The sequence below is a fragment of the Psittacula echo genome, assembly GCF_963264785.1.
Source record: "Psittacula echo genome assembly, chromosome: 2".
NCBI classification, from domain to species: domain Eukaryota; kingdom Metazoa; phylum Chordata; class Aves; order Psittaciformes; family Psittacidae; genus Psittacula; species Psittacula echo.
This window is the reverse complement of record NC_137737.1, coordinates 59,986,896-60,008,631: the sequence shown is the minus strand read 5'-3', so window position 1 is coordinate 60,008,631 and position 21,736 is coordinate 59,986,896. Positions and strand designations below refer to the sequence as shown.

General features: G+C 43.7%; 1 protein-coding gene across 4 annotated transcripts in view; it reads left to right on the top strand.

Annotated features, from left to right (window-relative positions):
• SCAP (SREBF chaperone) overlaps positions 1 to 21,736 on the top strand; it is a 65,805-nt gene that overhangs the window by 7,994 nt on the left and 36,075 nt on the right. For all 4 annotated transcript variants that reach the window (XM_080611988.1, XM_080611989.1, XM_080611987.1 and 1 more), the window contains exons 2-3: positions 11,236 to 11,452; positions 20,846 to 20,975. In XM_080611988.1, coding sequence (XP_080468114.1) covers positions 11,331 to 11,452; positions 20,846 to 20,975 — 252 coding nt within the window. In that variant the 5' untranslated portion in view covers positions 11,236 to 11,330. The remainder of the gene's footprint in view (positions 1 to 11,235; positions 11,453 to 20,845; positions 20,976 to 21,736) is intronic.

Below are 21,736 nucleotides of genomic sequence, written 5' to 3'. Positions count from 1 at the left end.
TATTTGTTCCCCATTCCATTCTGAACAATCCCTAATATACAGTTTGCTTTTTCTGACTGCATTGAGTTCACATTTTCAGAGAATTAATTAGGACCCCAAGATTTTGTTAATGAGTCAGTTGAGAATGCATTCCTGTGTACCTAACATTATTTTTCCCATATGCATCTCGTACCATTCATAGGCATTGAACTTATCTGGCATTTTTGCTGCCTGGTTACTTGGTGAGGAATTATTTCTACTAACTCTTCAGTCCACCTGATCTTTGCCATTATGAAAGAGGCAACTGAAAGTGTTACTTCTATCAACTTTGCACCTTTTTTCCAGGGAAGTTGTGAGTATGTCAAACAGCACCGTTCCCTGTGGGACTATCTGATTAAAAGAATCACACTTGTGTTGCAAAGTCCCCTGTAAGAAGTTTCCTGGAACACATTTCTAGTAGTCTAGGCAGACTTCCTGGGTCAGATCTGATCTATGTGCTTGTTTATTCCCCTGGGGAAGTCAAGCTAACAGATTTGTGAAGCTGACACCTTCTTTCTCTTCTTCAATGGTTTTCTGTTCTCTTTATGTTCTCCCTCTATTCAGATCTGTCCTGGTCATCTGCTGGCCCTACAACCTCTCTGCAGGACTTGCTGCTCATGGTATCTGAGTTACCATTTATTTGTTCTTAATGCCCCTTCCCAGCAGCTCCTCAGACTCCTTTTAGACCTGCTATGCAATGGTCTCATACACAGTGTGCAAGAACCTCTTATTTTCTTCATTTGGGCAGGTCTTCAACCCTTTGCTGATTTTTATTTTAGATATGTGACAGGCATTTGTTCTGAGCTTCCTCTCAGTAGCCTCTGTCACCTCAGACATCTCCCTCTTGTTATTCCCCTTCTGTTTTTTTTTAAATACACTTTTTAATGTAGGTTTCTCCCCCCACTCCTTTTTCTTTTTCACCTTTGCTGTTATACAGAGCAGTGGGTTTTTATTTGAGTCTCTGTTATCTGTGGAAAGATACAACTCTAGCTGTCAAATGAGGTTTTCTTGTAAAAGCAGAGCCGCTGTCCAAACCTGCTTCTCTGTGCTTTGCTCATTGGGAGTTCTAAATACAGAGTTAATTCCAGTACTGCTTAGGTCTGATCCCATTGAGATGGTGCCATGCATGAAGGAAATCAAACCTAATGCTGTGTGACCAGATGAGAGCTCAAATCTTTGCTCTTTTTTATTCCTGTTGAACCTTGTAAGGAATCACACCGCAACCTGGCCCTGCTGTGAGGATGGAGAAATGTACTAAAGCCACCACCCCTGCTCTGAGCTCCGGTGAGTGGTACCAGCTACAGAACTAACCATAGCACAAAAAGAACATTTGAAAACCCTTTAGTTGACTGAATAATAATGAATTTGTTTTGATCTTACTGATGGAGAAGTTCAGTGTAAGATGTGATGGATAGCAAGGAATTGCCGCTTTAGAGCTTGGTACAGTCTTTTCCGGTAAATGGGGGAGAAGGTTTATGAGGCATTTAAAAAAGTCTTTCTCAAAAGACATTCTAACTGCTGTTGTTTAAAGTTTGTGTATTGCGTGGCACTGGAGAGGTTATAACCTTTCTGAAACTCCTGGTATAATCATAGAATCGTGGAATGGTTTGGGTTAGAAAGGACCTCAAGATCATCCGGTTCCAACCCCTGGCCATGGGCAAGAACACAATAGACTATGTTGCCAAGGCTCTGTCTAACCTGGCCTTGAACACCGCCAGGGATGGAGCATTTACCTCTTCTTTGGGCAACCCATTCCAGTGCCTCACCACCCTCAGTAAAAAACTTCTTCCTTATATCTAACCTGAACTTCCCCTGTTAAAGTTTAAACTCATTACCCTTTCTTCTAGCACTACAGTCCCTGATGAAGAGTCCCTCTCTGGCATCCTTGTAGGCCCCTTTCAGATACTGGAAGGCTGCTGTGAGGTCTCCACGCAGCCTTCTCTTCTCCAGGTTGAGCATCCCAAATTTTCTCAGCCTGTCTTCATAGGGGAGGTGCTCCGGCACCCTGATCATCCTTAAAGTAGTTTTAATGAAAGTGTTAGAGCTGTGGACTATTTCTCTAAATAAATGTCTATTTTCTATAGTAAAAAATTCAAGAATTACATTAAAAGCCAAACCCTACAGTATGATATGTCTCTTTAGATGCCTTATCTCATTAGAGTAGGCGGTTAGTACTCTGTTGCCAAAGGCCTGCCAAAAATATTACATTGTGATTGCACTTTTAAAAGTAAGTTACAGCTGAAACTGATAGATTGTTGTTGTGGAAAAACGTACACCTTAGCTAGAAGTTCTCTGACTAGTCCACTGGCACATAAAGCATCTGCTTTCTGGAGGCCTTCGAGACTTGGCTAGCTGAGAACTGACATGCTGCTTGGCATGCTCCTCATTAGGAAAGCACCTTCCAGTGAAACTGTGACAAAAGCGTTTGACGTGTATCTTCCTTGTATTTACAATAGCAGCTTTTGAATTGGGATTGTTAGTTTTATATTTCACAGTATATTTTTTAATGGAATCAGTATAATTTACTTTCCTTTCACAGACTGGGGAGAAATGAGTCTAGAGAGAGCAAGTCTTTTGTCCAAAATCTGCTTGGAAGCTTAGTGCCAACGCTGTGAATTTAATTTGGGCATTCTCTCTGTGGTGCATATCCCACATCTCTAGATTAACCCTCATCTATTGGGTGTCTCCATGCTTGCCCTGTGTGAGTTATATACTAATAATATTTCTGAAATTGGCATATATTATGCTGAAACAGTCTAAACCTGTATTTTAAGGGAGAAATTGCCTCATATGAGCATGTTTCTTGCTGTGTAGTAAATTGTAAGTGGAGACCACATCATTGTTAACAAAAACAAGCTGGGCAAGAGCTCTGTGATCAGGAAGGATAGATGGGAAAGTGTGTTCTTGCCTTTGATAGGCTGTCAGTATACTTAATAAGTGAGTAAGCTTCCTGTGGCTGGAGGCAGAAAGAAGAGTGAACTTTGAAGTTGTGGGCTTTTTTTCCCCTCAATTTAGATACTTTCTATTTTGGTTACATATCCCAAACTTCTGTATTTTATGGTTCTTCATGTGGAATATTCTGTCATTTCGTCCACACCAGTAAGTTGGTTCTAGCACTGGTGGAAGGTTGGGTGGAGACTGGATTGAGAGCAGCCCTGAGGGGAAGGACCGGGAGGGGGGGGTGGGGGTTGGTTGATGAGAATCTCCCCATGACCCGGCAGTGTGCGCCTGCAGCCCAGAAACCCAACCATGTCCTGGGCTGCATCACCAGCAGCCTGACCAGCGGGTAGAGAAAGGGGATTCTCCTTCTGCTTCTCTGCCCTGATGAGACCCCACCTGCAGCTCTGCATCCAGCTCTGGGGCTTCCAATGTAAGAAGAACATGGAGCTGCTGGAGTGAGTCTAGAGGAGGCCACAAAGATGTTCTGAGAGCTGGAGCACCTCTGCTATGGAGACAGGCTGAGAGAGCTGGGCTTGTTCAGCCTGGAGAAGAGAAGGCTCCAGGGATGCCTTAGAGTAGCTTCCAGTGCCTAAAGGAGCCAACAATACCACTTGTAAAATGGGATCTATTTCAGGTAACTTCTGGGGTTTTAAACTCTCAAAACATAAATGGATATTGTAGGGAGAGGAAAATTGGCAAAAAGATGAAAATGGAGTGAGCGGCTCCTGTTAATTTGTGTAGGGTTTTTATCAAGATGTGTGTAACTCCTCAATTTTTAAACCTCTCGAGTTCCTGGCAGTGTGATTTTATCTGGGTTTGGTGGTTGGTTTGTTTTTTGGGGTTGGCTGAGGGGAACTGAGTTGCCAGGCAAGTTTAGAGCACACAGTCCGAATCTTAGACCGGTGCAGGGAGCTTTGAGAAGATAACTGAGAAGGGAAGGGGATGTTGGGGATCTTTGATCCTTGCAACATGATATTGTGCTATTAGATTATACTATTGAGAACTTGGAGGTTCGGCTCTATCAAAACTATCCTGTTTCTGACCAGAGGAAGGTGAGGCTTGAGCTGAGGATGTGTCTGTTCGGGTATCCCAGGCTAGATGCACATTTTGTGTATTGAAATCTGGTTCAAAAACTCAGTCCAGACTTTAAATACTGCTTTGGCCTTAGAGCTGAAATGGAGAGAATGCAGCCTGAAATATAATTTATTGAAGAGCTTCTACCTTTTGAATATGAAAAGCCCGCTTTTATGAAGAATACTCGGCTGAGAACATTCAGGCTGTTCTGGAGCCTTGTTTCTGAAAGAACAGTGTTAGGATTAACCCATTCTGGACACCAGGCTGCAGGAGGTTGGTGCTCTGGTCATGACTTTCCCATAGGAAGTATTCTGTTCCCCTGTGACCCCTGTGTCCTTTCACAGTACAAAGCACGTTATTCTTCCCACGGGAATGCAACTGGAGAATAGGAACTTGATGTTAGAGCTGATTGTGTAGTATTTCTATGAAGAGAAGTTAGTGTCTTGAGCATATTTCTTGTTTTCCCACCTCCGAAGTCTTCAGAACACCACTTCATCCCTGGCCCTCACTGGAGGAGAATCAACACTTGCTGAAGAGTGGGAGAGCTGGGTTCCCAGGGTCTGTTCCTCGATTCCTACTCCTTTTCCTTCCCTTTTGCTGATGCTGGGATGAGAGAGCTCCTGCAGCACCTGACGCCCATTGTTTTACCGAGGGGATTGCAGTGGTGATAGTTTCTAACATCTGGAGGCTGTGAACACCTCTACAGCCCAATAAAGGGCAAGCAAATATCTTCATTGTTTTTTTTCCTGGCACAAGACTGATCCAACATCTGGCTGTTTGCTGCTTCTGCAGGGAAACTGGTTTCACTTGGTTTTGGGGGGAGTTTGTGGTGCTGAATTTTTGGCATTGTCATGAAATTACGGCTGGAGTGAGGACTGGAAAGAGGTCAGGGAGATGTTTGTAGGTCAAGTGGAGACTGTAAATCAGACAGTAGACTTAGTATTGGTGATCAGTTTTGATTTTCTACTTTGTGTGTTCTGAGTGTAGACCAGGAACGTGTAAAATACCTGTAGCCACGTGTGTGTATGTGAATATACCCCTGAAGGCTGTGGAAGTGCTGCCATGTAGAGGAGATGGCACATAGGCATGAAAGCTGAGGGCAGAAGGTTGCTACTCTGATGCTGCTGTCTCCAGGAAGCCTGTGTTGGTTTGATGGGTATGGGGTAAACGACTGCAGCATTGGGAGGGTGAATTATTGGTGATGGACCCTATGCCTGCCTCGCCCTCAGGTGCTGCATGAACAGCAGTCAGATTGATCAGCTCTGTTGGCAACAGCAGGGTGGGATTTATCAATCCTAATTTTTAATAAGCTCTTTCTTTGTCTTCCATTCCTCCTCTGTCCTTTCCTCAGACACACAGATTTGGCAGGAAGGTTTCAGAAATTCTGTGTTGGATCTGGGGCTGTTACAGTCTTGTGATGCACTGTTCCCCTCAAGAAGAACAGGTACATCATAGGCAGTTTGTGCCCCTGCAATGTCAGGTCCCAGTGGGGATGCTGGGGCGGGTGGCAGGGGCTTGTGGGAACAGAAGGACCGTGTTGGGTCTGTTTCTGCTTAACCAAGATTGGTCTTTTAAATGGAAAACGCTGGGTTAAGATCCATGTTAAAAGTTTGGCTACAGGACTTTGCTGTAGGCAGCAAGATGGAGCGAATTATGTATGGAAGTGCAAGAAAAATTAGTACAAAGCAGTGATTATGTTTTTCTCCTAATAATTCCCCCTCCCCCTCTCCACTCTTCATAAGCTCAGTCATGTGTTTTTATGGCACCTACTGCAAAGGCCTGATTCAAGAATGTTTTATGGAAAACCAAGATGTTGAATATACTTTAAAAACCAAGTTATTGTTTATTATAAAGAGTAAAGTTGTCATACCTTTGGTATTTTTCCTCTAAGCTTACAGTGGGCTTGTGTTGTCTGAGCTGCTGCTGCTATTAGCTGCATTTTCCTGCACTCGAGTGGTAAAGGGAGCCTTTCTGTGAAGGCTGTAAAATGCTTTCAGGCAGAAATGTAAAGAATCTGGGACATGTAGCTATTGTTAAGCAAGATAAAAGCTATTATCTTGGAAAGTCAGTATTGTTCAGCATCTGTAAATTTGAGTTTGTTTTTCCTGCAAGAAGAAATGCTACTTTTCTTCCTTTGCTGGTCAGTCTTGTTTTCTGGGGTGGTTTTTTTGGTAGGAATTTGCAGTAGACCCAGCAAACTCTATAGCAACAGGAGGAGTTTTCCAAGAAAGTGTAATCGTTACAGCATCCATAATCCTATGAAATAGTCTTCTCTTTCTTCTTGCATTTGAGGCACAGTTTAATACTGCCTTGTTTTGAACTGTCTTGGTTGTATACTCATTTAGTGAGTATAGGAAATGTGAGAGCCTGTTCTGGTTCTGTGTCTGGGTGCTGCAAATCTCGTGTGCTGCTGCAGGTGGGGATGAGAGAGTTGCTGAACGTACGTAGAGATCTTGCACTATCGTTCTCAAACGCTAGTGAGTCTTGTAAAACCATAGACTGGGCTACCAAAGCGTCATGGTAAGACTGACTAGATGTGTGCTTAATGAACACTGCTGTGTGTGGGAAGTGGCAGTGCAAGTGTTCCTGTGTGGAGGGTTTATACAGTGTGCCAGGGGACTGACCTGTGGGGGACACCTTGGCAGCTGCTCAAACACTGGAGCCAGTTGCAGAGAGGCTGTGGTCTCCTATCAGTGGAGATACTTGAAACCTGACTGGGCATGGTCCTGGTCAGCCTGCCCTGGATCACCATCACTATCTCCAGAGGTCCCTGCCAACCTCTGCTGTGCTGCAATAGCTGTGAGGTTCTCAGGGTTTCAGCTTCAGTGCAGCTGCGTTACCTGATGCAGAGCTGGCTGCCACAAGCTCCACACTGTAGAAAAGCTTTGGGAAGTAGAATGTGAATCATCTGCTCAGCTCTTGGACAGGTGGGATATAGAATGCCTGACTTACCTTCAGCTAGGTAGACATTACAGTGAGCCAGACTTGGTTTTTATGAGGGGTTTGGATGAAGAGCCGCTGTGCTGATACATGCTGAGGTTGTGGTAGGGAGTAGGTGGTGTGATGGGGTGCTGTTACATGCTGATGCTGGTGCTTCAGTTCTCTTGAAAAGTTACTTTGTCTTATGCCAGCAGTCAGCGGGGAGTATATGCAGTGGTGTATAACATAACCCACTGTCTGATCAGGGTAAGGGTCAGCTTGGCAAAAGGTAGCCTTGGGGTTGCAGAAGTGTTGTGGGCATTTAATATTCTCTCTGCCTGTCTTGCATTGTGAATGACTGGTAAATAAATGATTGTGCTTTCTCTTGATGAGGTGGTAGAAGCCCTTGTTCTGTAGCTGCAGGATTCTGTATGAGAGAAGTTTTTGGCTACTTGAGAAACTCATCTGCAAGTGTGTGCAGCGGATGTGCAGTACACCCAAAAAAGTACAGAACTGTGATGTGTAACGTGGAGTCAGGCAAAAATAATTAAGTTTTAGTCATAGGATCCTAGAATCCCAGGTTGGAAAGGACCTCAAGAATCACCTGGTCCAGCAATTCTAGGCAAAGCGTGACCCAGACTAAATGGCCCAGCACCATGTCCAGCCCAATCTTAAAAGTGTCCAACCCTGGGGGAGTCGCCGCTATCCTGTAGGGATTATTCCAGTGGCTGATTGTTCTCAGTGTGAAAAATTTTCCTCTTGCGTCCAACTGAAATCTCCTTGGGAATAACTTGTGCCCATTACCCCATGTCTTTTCCATGTGACTCTCTGTAAAAAGGGAGTCTCCATGTTCTTCGTGGCCACCCTTTAAATACTGGAACATGATGATAGGGTCTCCCCTGAGCCATCTTTTCTGTAGGCTGAACAAGCCCAGCTCTCTCAGCCTTTCGTCACAGTTTCCGAGTCCTTGGATCATCTTTGTGGCTCTTCTCTGTACCCTCTTCGCCTTGTCCATACCTTTTTTGTATAGCAGGGACCAAAACTGGAACACAGCATTCCAGGGGTGCTCTGACAAGTGCTGAGTGGGACAATGACATCTTTATCTCTGCTGCTGATGCCCTTGTTGATGTTACCCAGCATCCTGTTGGCTTTCTTTGCCACAGCTGCCCACTGTTCTCTCCTATTGATCTTGTGTCCCTAGGATCCCTTTCTACAGAGCTGCTCCCCAGCCAGACAGATCCTAGCTTGTGTTGCACACTTGGATTATGTTTACCCAGGTGCAAGACCTTACCCTTTTCCTGTTGAACTTAGATTTCTTGAGTTTGTTATAATCCAAATATGTTTTCTGTCTGCAGCATTGAATTTCCACTTTGGGACAAATTGGTGGCCTTCACATTGTGTTGCGTCTCACATGAAATGTTTGCAAGGCTGCACTGAAATGTTTCCAGAGAAGTGGGGGAGTAACTTCAGTGCAGGGTGCTCTTCCCAATCGAGAACTCATACTCGTGTGGAGCTGAATTAGTGTAATCCTGGCAATGATAATGTTTTATGCTTGTGTGAATGGAAGGAATGACTTCAGAACCTGAGCAATTGCTTAATATGTAACTTAGTTTGAAATTTAAGAGATTTTAAAAGCCAAACCTGTTTCTTTCAGCCCTTGTGTTTGCTTTTGTTTCCTGTGATCTGTCTCTGAACTTCTGAATATCTGTCTTTTGTACATGAAATGCAAGGTGTTGTGTTGCAAGATTGAGTCCTGATGTCCTCTTGTTTCCAGTCAAACATTGCCTTGGATTTGCAGTCATGCAAAAGGAAAAGAATACTCTTGGCTGGGTTCTTCTTTAACATTTCCCCTAAAATCAGAGGGTTTATTTTGCATTAGCTAATCTTTGTTTGCAAAAACTATTTTGAATTGGAATGGTTCCTGCTTTTAACTTTCATGAGCGCTGTTGTAGCATAAAGCTAATAAAGATTTCAGAATTTAATATGCAACTCCCGAAAAACTAATAAGCAAATATTAGCTTTGGAATGCTTAATGTTTTCTTCTTAATGAATGCTGATGTTTCACAACAGGTGAAGTGAGAAAATACGAAGTTTTCCTCATTGCAATTAGTAGAAACAGTTCCCAGTGCAGTGCTAATAACCAGAATTGCTATTAGAATGTAAAGCTTGTCAAAGAGCCAGGCACAACATGTTTATGTCACAGAAGATCTAGATGAGATGTGAGGAAGAAGTTCTTCCCTGTGAGGGTGGTGAGGCCCTGGCACAGGTTGCCCAGAGAAGCTGTGGCTGCCCCATCCCTGGCAGTGTTCAAGGCCAGCTTGGACGGGGCTTGGAGCAACCTGCTCTAGTGGAAGGTGTCCCTGCCCATGGCAGGGGGTTGGAAATGGGTGATCTTTTAAGGTCCCTTCCAACCCAAACCATTCTAGGGTTCTATGGTTTTAGGTTCTCTGTGTGACTATAAGGAAAACCCTTTGTATTCCATATGAATGCGATGTACAGTGTTCTGTCCAGCTTGGCAGCCTTACCCCCTGCATTGCAAGATGTCCAGACAGAAGGAGCACCTCTCATCCCTCCCCTCTTCCAAAATCCTGGAATGTTCATGCTGGTGCTGAACTGCAGGCAAACTGAAATTGCCTATGACTAAGAAAGTGACGTTGATTCTTGTGCAATGATGTAGTGCCTTGCTAAAAGGTATGAGCCAAAATATTTATCCAGGTTTTCCATTAGGTGGTCATTAGGATAAGAGGCTGGTGCTTATGTTGCTAATAACCTGATTGTTTCTAGTTGCATTACGAGGGAGAGAAGGGGCGATAGGTACGCCACTGTAAAACAGTCCTGTGGGCATTAAATGTAATTGAATCTAGAATTTAAAGCGTGGTGGCTGTGCTTAGTTTGTTGTCCATTGTATGCTCCCATATAGCTGAAAGTGGCTGCTTAGGAAAGAATATAAAACAAACCAGCACCTATGATGCCTCCTCCAGCTTCTAAACATTTACAGAATTCCTAAGCCAGATATGTATAAAACCCCTTAATGGGTTTTTTGTCTTTGTGAACCTGTTGACCCTTCCTCTCTAATGTTTTCTTCATTCAAGATGGTGAAGGTGGGTTGTTAAATGTCAGATGCCCACCTGTTTTTCATAGGTTACCTCTGTTTAGGTTTTGTATTCAGTTTTCTGATGCAATCAGAAACAGTGATTTCCTGTGGACAAAATGACCTATTTCATATACTTTGGGTCTCTTATTGTCCCAGTCTTATTCCGGAGAAGCCAGGAAAAATGTGTTTATTCCCTTGCAGATAAAAATATAAAAACCTTGGATAATCATAGCTTTGAACTGTATGAAAAACTCAGTCTTGCATTGAACCCTTTCGCTTCTCAGAACTCTGTTGGGAACCAACTTTGCTTTTAGCCTGAGATTTAGAAAGATAAAAAAAAAGAAGGAAAAGGTTGGAGGTTAGGTTTCGTCTCCATCTTTCCTAGGAATTTGCGTGGTGGTTTTTTGTAATGTATTCTTAACCTTTTCTTAGGGCTCTTTCTATTGCATTTTTCTACTTTATAAATCAAATTGCAAGCTGAAGCTCACCACTTCTGACATCTGTGATTCTGTTTGCTCTTGGTGAATGACTAGGCATAAATCTTACAGTCAAGTCAAAGTCTGTCTTGACAAGAAGCATCTGCATTAGTTTATTTTATTGTGTAGTATTCACTGGCTACTTACATTTCTCTCCCTCATTCCCCATGCAAAAATAACTCTCTCTGGGTTGCCTTAGCTGTAAAGCCTGCTCTGGTCTCTTGTAACTGGCATGTTGCTAATAGTTAAAGCTCTGAAAGCGCTTCAGCCTGTGTCCAAAAGCACTTCCCCTAAGACCACGTTGCTGACAGCTAGCCTCAATCCTTCTTTTCTAATTGGCATTTTGGCATCTTCTAGGAGTACTGCTTAATTCTCTTCCTGCTAAGCTCCTTCCTTCCTCTCAGACGGTTTGGTTGCTAGCTCCGCTCCTGCGTGTCCTCTCTGATCAGCAGCTGCTTATGGCTGGGGCCTGACGTCTGTTCAGTTGCTGTTTCACTCTCCATTTGCGTTTTTGGCCCTTTCTTTCCTTAGGCAAAACCTAATCATCTGATCAAATTTCCTGTAGGCTCATAACAAATTCTTGATGTGTGGAGTCTGTTTCGCCCTCCTCTTCTGAGCAGGTGTAGTGCTGGCAATCTGTCTAAAGCCGGTTGCTAATGTTTATTTCCCTTTTATTTGTTTTTCTAATGAGCTTGCTTTCTTTCCAATTTCCAGCTGGACACAGTGCCTTGGCTGAAGCGTTGCACATGCTGGAATTGCCCAACCCCCTGATGTATTCCGGGATGGCAGCTAGGTGACGACAATTGAGGATGACCCTGACTGAAAAACTGCGTGAGAGGATATCGCGGGCGTTCTACAACCACGGGCTGTTGTGTGCTTCCTACCCCATCCTCATCATCCTCTTTACTGGTCTCTGTATTCTGGCCTGCTGGTAAGTCATGTGAAGGACTTGTCGCCACAGGGGGCTGCTGCTTTGTGGGGTTTTCATAGCAACGCCATGAACGTGCTTGTGTTTCCCTGTCCAGTGAGCTATCCCAGGAGCTCTTCCATATTTCTTTACTATTGTTTTTTAAACGTAATAGATTTTTGTCATCTCTTTCAGTGGAACAAAAGAAAAGACAGGGATGAAGTATCTTCATGTGGTTTAATAAGTAAATAGTAGAAACTAATGGAAGAAGTGAAGTAAAGCAATAAATAAAAGGAGTCTCCAAACACCTGGTGGTGGACTCCAAACCTGTAGATTAAGAATGGGGAGAAGGAAAGTTGATCTTTCTCTCCATACTTGCCTATTCTGTTCTCCCTTCAGCTGGTACTCTTGTTTTTCAGCCTTTGCCTTGGCACATGTGTGTTGTGTGTTTCTTGTCAGCTCTCTGCTCTCCTTGTGGACTCTTAATTTGGATACAAGTTGCAACTGAATTCCCAGAAATGTTACATGGGCCTCCTAACTGTCTCCAATGAGGCGACATTGCTGCTGGAGTTGAGAAAACTTTTGTGCTCGGATTTGTGGATAGACACATGAATATACAGATTCTGTTTTCAGGTTTTTAATTCTAAGTATCTTTGGTCAAAATAAACCCTATGTGGTGATCTACTTTGCTTTTATGAAAGCTCACCCTGTGTTTGTACAGATACAGGTGTAATTTTTTTCTTTGAGCACTGCTGAGGATAGGACAGACTTCATCCACATCTACAGTTAAAAGATTATCTGTGAATTGAGGCGTTTCCACTGAGTACCTGGGGCTTCAACCCGGGTTGTTTCTGGCAGATTAACTACTGGTAATTCCGTATTTGTGGAAGTATTTGAGCATTCTGCAGTAATTGGTCACCTTCAGGCTGCAGAAATTTGTCCAAAACACCATCAGGTATAAAGTGATTAGTCTAACGTTTTCTTTAATGAGTTTCAGTAACTCATTAGAAAAGCAAATAATGGCCTGTGGAGAGACCAGGTTTCAAAAATACTGTGACAGTTTCTTTCCTGAAAAGATTGTCAAGTACTGGAGCAGGCTGCCCAGGGAAGTGGTGGAGTCACCATTCCTGGAGGGATTTAAAAGACCTGTCGATGTGGTAGGTAGGAGCATTTAGTGGAGGGAGGCCTTGGCTGTGCTGGGTTAATGGTTGGACTCTTAAGGGAGCTTAAGAGTCTTTTCCAACGCAAATGATTCTGTGATTCTCTGGCACCTTTTGAGAGCAGCTTACCTCAGGGAAAAAAAAATTGAAGTGTGGTGAAAGCCCGCCCTCTTTAGAAGTGATTTTTGGGGCTGTTTCAGTTCCAGTTCTGAGATGTTCTGTATGAGCTGGTGTTAATTCCGATTTGAGAAGTGGCATTACTAACTGGGTCAAAACTATTCTAGAGTGCAATACCTTTTACACTGGAGCATTTCAGTGTGATAAAGCTGAACTCTGACAGGATAGTAGTGTACAGGATACCCCAAGGTATTTATTGGAAGTTTAGTTTTGGGTTGAGGTCTTCAAGTCTCTTAGTTTGAGCTTGTGGTCTGACTTCTTCATGGTTGACCTGAATGATGGGGTGGACTGCACCCTTATCAAGTTTGGAGATGATACGGACTTCATATATCATGAACTAGGAAGTGGAAAACTGGGTGCAGTGGCTGATACACCAGATGCCTGCAGAGGCAGAGAGGAACCTCATGAAACTTAACGCAAGGAAATGTAGAAGGAAGAATAACCTCATACATCTGTGCAGCCTGGAGGTCAGTGCTCTGGAAAGCAGCTTTGTAGGGCATGGACAGAGGTCCTGGTGGACACCAAGTGGAACACAAGCCAGCTATGTGTCCGGAGGGCAGAAGTGGTGCAGAGAGTCCTGGGCTGCATTAGGGAGAAGGTTGCAGAAGGTCAAGGGAGGTGATCCTTCCCTTCCACACAGCACCAGTAAGGCCCCAGCTGGAGTGCTGGGTCCAGTGCTGGGCTTCCTGTTAAAAGGACGTGGTATTAGGTGAGAAGTCCAGCAGAGGGCCATGAAGATGATGAAGTGGCTGGAGCATCTGTCCCGTGAGGAAGGGCTGAGAGAGCTCTGTTCAGCCTAAAGAAGAGAAGGCACAGGGAAACTTACCATCATGTATAAATACATGAAGAGAGGGTGTAAAGAGGGTGGATACCCAGTGACAATAGGCACAAGCTGAAATGTGAGATTCTGCTTATGCTGGTAGAGACCAGTGATGAGAGGTGTTGCTCAGGGGTCAGTGTTGGGACTGGAACTGTTCAACATCTTTGTGGGCAACGTGGATAGTGGGATCGAGCACCCTCAGCAAGTTTGTTGACAACACTGAGCTGTGTGGTGTGATTGACATGCTGAAGGGAAGGGATGGGATCCAGAGGGACCTGGACAGGAAGAGGTGGGACACTGCGAACCTCGTGGAGTTCTACAAGGCTGAGTGCTAAGTGCTGAGCGCTGCACCTGCGTCAGGGCAATCCCAAGCACAAACATGGGCTAGGAGAGGCTGGTTTGAGAACAGCCTTGAGGAGAAGGACTTAGGGGTGTTGGTCCATGAGAAGCAACTCATGCCCCAGCAGTGTGTGCTTGCAGCCCAAAAACCAACCGTGTCCTGGGCTGCATCACCAGCAGTGTCATGGTCTTTAAGGTACTTTCCAACCCAAACCATTCTGTGGTACTATGAAATACCCACCAGGTGACATAGCTTTAGAATTTCAACCTAGGAAGAGTTAATGTATTAGCAACAAATTAGTTTTCCCTAGTAATTGCTTGCATGGTTTTGAAGTTTCCTGCCCCACCCCACAGATAACCAGCAGTCATCAAGATGACTTTTTGTTTCTTCTGTATTCCTGTTATTTCATACCATTTTTCCTGATTAAAAAGAAATAATTGTCTTTTCATTGGCCTTGGCACCCTGCCCCCACAAAACCTATACAATTTTACTGTATGTGATGAAAAGACTTGCTCAGAAGGAACTTGGGAATCTGTGGCATAGCTGCCTCCTGGGGAAGCTTTCTTTTGGCTGGAGTGAGGAACTCACTGACGGCCACAAAGGGTCACATCTGCATTTTTCCCTGCAGTCATATTGTGAGGAATCTGAGTAATGGTGTCTGGCACCGAATTACTGCTGGAATTTAATTTGTGCTCTTCAGAAGCATTCCAGTTTCTGAGGACAGATCTTACTGATTCATCTCAACCATTCACTGCAAAAATGAGTGAGAAGCATACTAAAATTTGGAGAAAGAAGAAGGAAAAAGATCTAGGCCCAGCTTCAATGTAGAAGCTCATTTAGGCAATGCTTCTGTCCAACAGGATTGGTTAGAGGCCTTCTGCACTGTTTGCATAGCAGTGCTGATTAGTCTGAAACAAGAGTGGAGCAATTAAGTAGTAGGAACTACAGGTCTTTATAACAAGAAAAGAAGATACACAAGTGATCCAGTGGATCAACAGAGAAGGAGCTAATGACATCAGTGTTGCTGAGGAGCTTAGTCTCTGTCCTGGAAGAAGAGAATGGACAAAAGGAGAAGGTAATAGAGCAAAAAGGAAGCATTCTGTGTTTTTCAGACTTAAGCACGGCTAATAAAGACATTTTATTGTTCAAGTGAGCAGTAGATCTTGCATCCTGACTTCTTCAAAGGGAGAGGTAAAACAGTCATCGCCTTCTGCACCTGCATGCACCCAGCATCAAGCAGAGCTTGTAAAATTCTGCTGCAGAAGACATTAACTCAGTTGTTTTCGTTTCCCTCACCTCCACCTCCGTAAAAGTGTGAGGTGTCTGTCTCTCTGTTCAGATAACTTCTTAAGAGTTGAAATAAACCACGTGGGCCATGATTTGTCCAACATCAGTCCTAGTTCTCAGTCAATGTGACAACAATCAACATGCAGGTGTTCCTCCTGTTCTGAAAGGTCAGGTGTCAAGGATCAGGTCACACACTCACAACACACTGTCTGCTACAGGTTATGTGCATGCATTCTCTCTTCAACCTTGGAAGTATTTTGTGTAGACTTTGTTTTTAATGTCACCTGTAGAGAGGATATTTGTTAATTAATATTCAAAGCAAAAATTCCTATGGCTCATTCTTACTCTGTAGTCTTATTCCAAGTCTGAAAATTCAAGTTAGTCCTCGCTTCAGAGGGAGGGTTTTCTGCTGAACAACCTATTATTGGGCATGTTACTTCTTGCTTTACTATATATCCCTTGGTAGGTGACATTCATTTTCATCACCTCACTTAAATGGGTCTGCATTAAGATCTGGATTTTTCTTCCCAGTAGAATGAGAGTGCCGCTTAAGATAATCTGACACAAGAGTAGTTCCTCCTCCCCAGCTCAGAGAAGAACAGATGACACCTATAAATCTGGTAATCAGGGTAAATTTGAAATTCCTCTGTAGTTCTGAAGAACAGTTCTTAGTTGAAGTTAGACTTTAAAAGCAGTTGGCTCTGTGAAGCAGGTTTAGGAGGATGAAGCAGGGTGAGTCTTTGCAGGTGTTCATTAGTTGACTGAAGCACTAGGTTCTGATCCTAAAGGGTTATGGAACTGACGGGAGCCAGAGCCCACACAGTGTGTGCATGCACACACATACTTCTTTCTAAAAGAACATTTCGGTGTCTTACAGGTTTGTACCATCGTGTGTGATAACCAGAGGAGCCAGTTGCTGTCAGACTCTTCATGTTCCCAGTCCACAGTTTCCTGTGGGACTGTGTGATGAAACTAGAAGCAAGTTCTGTGTAACGAGACCTCTCTTCTGCTTCAAAGAAAAAGGGAAGCAGGCAGCGCAGAGCGAGGGGAATCCTTACTTTTGCCGTGCAGATTTTTGAGGCTCCTGTTAGTTGGAAACAGGGCAAAGCAAACATTTATTTGGAAATGGGTTTTGTTTATACACTTATCAAGGCTAAAAAGGGAACTGTTGCTGCCGAATATCCGGCCTTCCCTACCCTCTGGCAAGACCCTTTATCAAATTTCCTATCTCTCATTAGCAATGGGTTTTCAGGTTGTTCTGTTGCGTTGTGGCAGTTAAGGCTGGAAACAGGCTAAAAGCTTGTTCTGCAGTGTGCAAAATGGAGGTGGTAGCTATATTAAGGCAATATATCACCACCTCCCCTGTTACTTAAGACCTGGCAGCTCTTTCCAACATATTCACCAGCTGAAGAGTATTCTGGCATGGTGGTGATCTCTGCTTTGATTCTGAGGAGGAGGAATATGCAATTGTAGGGTTTGCAGCTCTGTTGAGTTGCCAGCTGCCTCGGGCTGACCTGGCAGTTCTCCATCTTGGCCCTCTAAGCTGTCTTGAAAATATGTAAAGTAGTTGGATGAACATTTTTTGCTTGAACCTGCCTCATGCTTGGTAACTAAAACACACTCTTGCTTGAATTCAGCAATACCAACCTGTAGATGGTCTGTTTTCCCATTATTTTGGATTTGCAGAAGGGTTTCAGGGTGCATGGTTACATGAACATCTGAAAAGAACCTTTCTCAAAACCAAAACCTCTTTGGAGCTTTCCTGTCATCTCTTCTAGATCCTACTTTTCTTCCCTCCTTTCTCTGTGCTTTCCATACTGGTGTTCATCTCTTTCCCTCACTGTCCAAAAGAATCTCTAACAAAGAGGAATGAGAGGAGAATCAAACCAGAGTGCTAGAAATGATCGATTGGTTTGGTTTGGGTTGGAGGGCACCTTGAAGAAATCACTTCCCTGAAACTTGTTTGGAGCAGTTCTTGCCTTTGGTGGGGAGTGCACATAGAAGTGATCTAGGCTTGTTGCATCTTGCAAATCTTGCAGTGTTTGGTGTCTGTGGGAAGCCAGGGTGCTTCTGACAGCTCACAGCAGCTCTGGTTTGGTGTTTTACAGTGTCTCTTCACCTGAAAAATGTGATGGCTGAAGCAGTTGGTCTGGTGAATTTTGCTCTATCACTGGATGGTTCTTTCTCACTCTATCCTTTTTTTATCTCTGCTGTCAGTCTGTCTCGGGTATCACTGACAAGATCAGGCACTGTCACATGCCTGTATAAGATTAAAAAATTCAAGATGTAGTGTTTTAGCATCTCACTGAGATGACATGTGTAATCCAGAGCACATACTTTGGGTGTTCTTCCATCAGGCATTCTCAAAACCTTTCATCAAAATGAATCTTCAAATATCACTGTGATATAAGTAAATATATGTCCCTTCTTCCCTTGTGGGGACATAAACATATGTTGTAGTTGGCTCAAGGTGAGGGAGCTTTTGAGAAGAGTCCCAACAGTAGGTCTCATTCCTGAGGTTTGCTGCAAAACCACACCATGAGCGATCTGCACTGTCTAGATCGTGTTGCAATGGGGACTGTAGGAGCTGAACATTAAGTGTGTAAGGACAACAGGGTCTGTTTTAAGATTTTATTTAAATCTTTGAAACATGGATTTCGTCTGGGGCCTTTTCTGTAATGGTAGTTGCTAGAAATAGGGATTATTAAAAAAGCTGTAACTTTATTTTCTATGTTAGACAATCTGCTAGGCAGCCCTGTTCCTGATGGGTGTACATCGGTGTCTTTTAATGCCATACAGCTGCTCTAGTCTCAGTAAAGTATCATAGAATAGAACCCTAGAATGGTTTGGGTTGGAAGGGACCTTAAAGCTCATCTGGTTTCCAGCCACCTGCCATGGGCAGCGACACCTTCCACTAGAGCAGGTTGCTCCAAGCTCCGTCCAAGCTGGCCTTGAACACTGCCAGGGATGGGGCAGCCACAGCTTCTCTGGGCAACATGTGCCAGGGCCTCACCACCCTCACAGGGAAGAACTTCTTCCTCAGATCTCATTTAAATCTGCCCTCGTTCAAGATTTGAAGACAAAATCACCAAAGACAAAAGCTCTTGCTCTTGCTGAAGGTAATAACCTGTGAGAGTAGAGCCATGACTGAAAACTCTTATCACTGTCTTTAGCAGTGATGAGTATTAGAATTAAGACTTGTTAGCTTCTGGGGAAATGAAAATAATTCCATATTCTTTGTCAACATAGCTTTTGCTGGCTGAGCAGACTGGAAGTGTAGAGGAAGCTGAAGGAGCCCATCAATGTGACCTGCAGAAAACTTTAGACTGGGTAGAGAAAATGTAATGCTGGTTTGTGTCACCCTCTTCTTTGCCTGCTGTGGGGATGGGCTAAAAAGACGTACTGGAGGGAGAATACAGATCCTTTACTACAGCATAAATCCTATTCCATAGTCACAATTTAATCAAATTACAGGTAAACACTGAAGTTGATTTAGCTGTCAAGAGATGTACCCTGACCACGTGCCCAAAGAGAGTGGTGGAATATGTGAGTCGTGGTTGCCCCAGTTTGCCAGAGGCTGCAGCAGGATATAGTCCTCAGCAACGCACGGACAGCTCTTGATTTTATAATTTTTCTTTCCATCAGAAATTTGCCTTTTGTTCTTCCCCTCAGTTTATTGCCCTTGAATCTTCCAAGAGATGCCATTTACTCCTTCCCCCGTTGCATTTGCATGTACTTCCAGACTTTTTGGACAAGTTTGAAAATCCTTACATAATAAAACCCAACAAAACAAGAATTAAACCCCTTGGTCATCCAGAAATAGCCATTCGGGAGCTGTGAGTTGCTGTGTCCAGTATTTTGACAGGTGGTTTGTGCTGCAGGATGGGAGTTAGCTTCTTCCCTTCTACAGAAAATGAAACTTTTAACAACAGAAAAACCAAATACTGAAGTCTTGGCTAACCTTCCCATTAGCTGCCCCCTCGCAGCCTGAAGGTAGTGAGGCCCTGGCACAGGTTGCCCAGAGAAGCTGTGGCTGCCCCATCCCTGGCAGTGTTAAGGCCAGGCTGGACAGAGCTTGGAGCAACCTGATCTAGTGGAAAGTGTCCTTGCCCATGGCAGGGTTGGGTGGAACTGGATGAGCTTTAAGGTCCCTCCGAGCCCAAACCATTCCAGGGTTCTATGGTTTTCCCTTAGATTCATGGACACAGCCATGAACATCAAAATCATTTAGTGGAAAAAAATCTTCTTCCTCAGTCACCTCTTCCATTCATTTTGGTTTGTTTATCACATACACTCGCTGTTACTACTTTAATTTATATCTCAGTCTCAGTCAGATGCAGGCTGATTGCTGGACCTCCCCCAGGCTTTTGATTTCAGCACGTCATTTTCTACAAGCAGATGCTCTGTGTTGTTTAGCAGGACTAAAACCACTGCTGTGAGAGAAACCTCCAGGTTGTGGCTTCTGTTGGGCATTTTCTTCTTGGATGTATTATGACCAGATTTTATTGCTCCTTTTTCTCTTCCCTTCCACTGCACAATGAAATGATAATAATTAGGTGGTGTATTTTTGTCAGACTAATAAAATAGCAAACCCAACAAGCTTTGCTTCCGATTTCATTGTTCTTTTCCAGCCATTTGTTATTTAGTCTGAAGGCTTGGCTTCAGCTGTAGCTTGTACCTTCCATGGCCTTTGGTGATCCAAGCTAATCCCTAACAAAATGCACAGAGTATTGCATGAAAACAATTCCAAGGCCTTTATATTTATTCTGGCAATATTGCAAGAAAAGCTCAGCTATAAACAGGAAAATATGTCAGAAATTTAAGGCTGGATAGATTGCCATGCATCAAACAGCACAAAGAAGTTACATTCTCTGGTTCATTCTGGTGCTAACAGTTCCAGCTTGTTGGTCGCTATCTCTGTAGCAGCAGTCTTGCTTTTTCCAGCAGTTCAGTTCTTACACAGTTTTAACCACCTACAGTTTTGAGAGCCTCGGGAGCTGAAAACACTGTTCTAAACTCCCTGAAACCTCAGTTTCTCAACTTTCAAATAGTTTGAAGTCTTTGTTGTGGGTAGCTGCTACAATCTGAAGATTGTAGTGGTAAAGGAGCAAAAAGATAAATACTTTGCAGTTGTTTTGGTGTCTCATTGCTACTATTCATAGTGCACCAATGAAGCTAACGACAAATGTTGGAAATAGTTTAAATCTTAAGGAGGAAAAATTGATTATTAGTATAGGATTTGAGTCAGGAAAGCAACCACGTTTCCTGATGAAATGCGATGAAAGTCTCATTTTCGTGTGGGCTATGGAATAGTAAAGACATGGCTCTGCTGAATGTCCTTAGCGCTGCTAACTTTCAGATGAGGTCCTGTAAGAACTTCAATTCTTTTTCTCCAGGAACTTTTAGTTATCTCTTTCCAGTGGAGAAAGACCAATTCTCTCTTGTGTTGAGGAAACACGTCAAAGAGTTCCTCTTGTAAATCCTTCTTGTATTGCAGCTGTGTCTCCTGTCCTGCAGAGGATGGCTTCTGCTAGAGTAGGCTCATTTTTTTGAGCTCTTCTGTCTAAAAACCTCATTAAAAAAAAAATCAAAACAAAACACCACAATGTTTCTTGCTTGCATCTTAACCGTAGTTACCCACTGCTGAAGCTGCCACTGCCTGGAACAGGACCTGTGGAGTACAGCACCGCCGTGAAGGATTACTCTGTGCCATCTCCAGATGCAGGTCTGCAGCAAGGGGACCTCAGTGAGCGTCCCGACTGGGTGAGTCTTGCACTGAGGGGCTGGGGATGTGTGTGGAGTCAATGAAGTGATGGAATATCCCTCCTGACTTACCTGCACTTTACTGTATCAATGGAAAATACTTCTGGTGATGTGTTGCTTTTTGTAACTGCTCAGTTTAGGCTGTATTTGTTTTGTATCAGTGGTGCTCTATCAGAAAAATGGAAAAATTGAAGAGTTAAAAGCTCTGAAATGCTCTTTAAGAGCCCATTTTTCAAGGATAACGTTATCTGAGGCAAGTAGCACACTTTTAAAAGCATTATTAGGTTGTAAATAAGCTTAATAATAGGTTTTGGGATAACAGGTGCCAATTTCCTAACATCTTATAAAGGCACACAGTTTCCCTAGAGCAGCAGGGCAAACCTCCTGCTGACCCTGCTTCCCATCCCCGCCCATGGCCTCCTCCTCCAAAGGGCAAGAGTAAGATGTGGTCAATGTTTACTGCTGTGACTGTCTGTGGAAATGCTACCAGTAATTACAGTGGTGGGTTTGGTGTTGTCCGGCTCTCTCTGAAGGGATCTGGGTTTTGGCTATCAGCCATAGATCTCTAACTACCCTACCTATCTGTCAGAGTGGGAATGTCTGTCTGGCCTGGAGGTGGAAAACAGACTGTCCAGGTCCTCAGCTCTTGCAGTTTCCTCTACTTTGGCTTTAAAAATACTGCATCTAGCACATTTTTTTTCCTGATAGGGTAGGTAGCCTAGGCTTCACCTCCAGGACACAGGCTATTTTCTTAAGGTCAG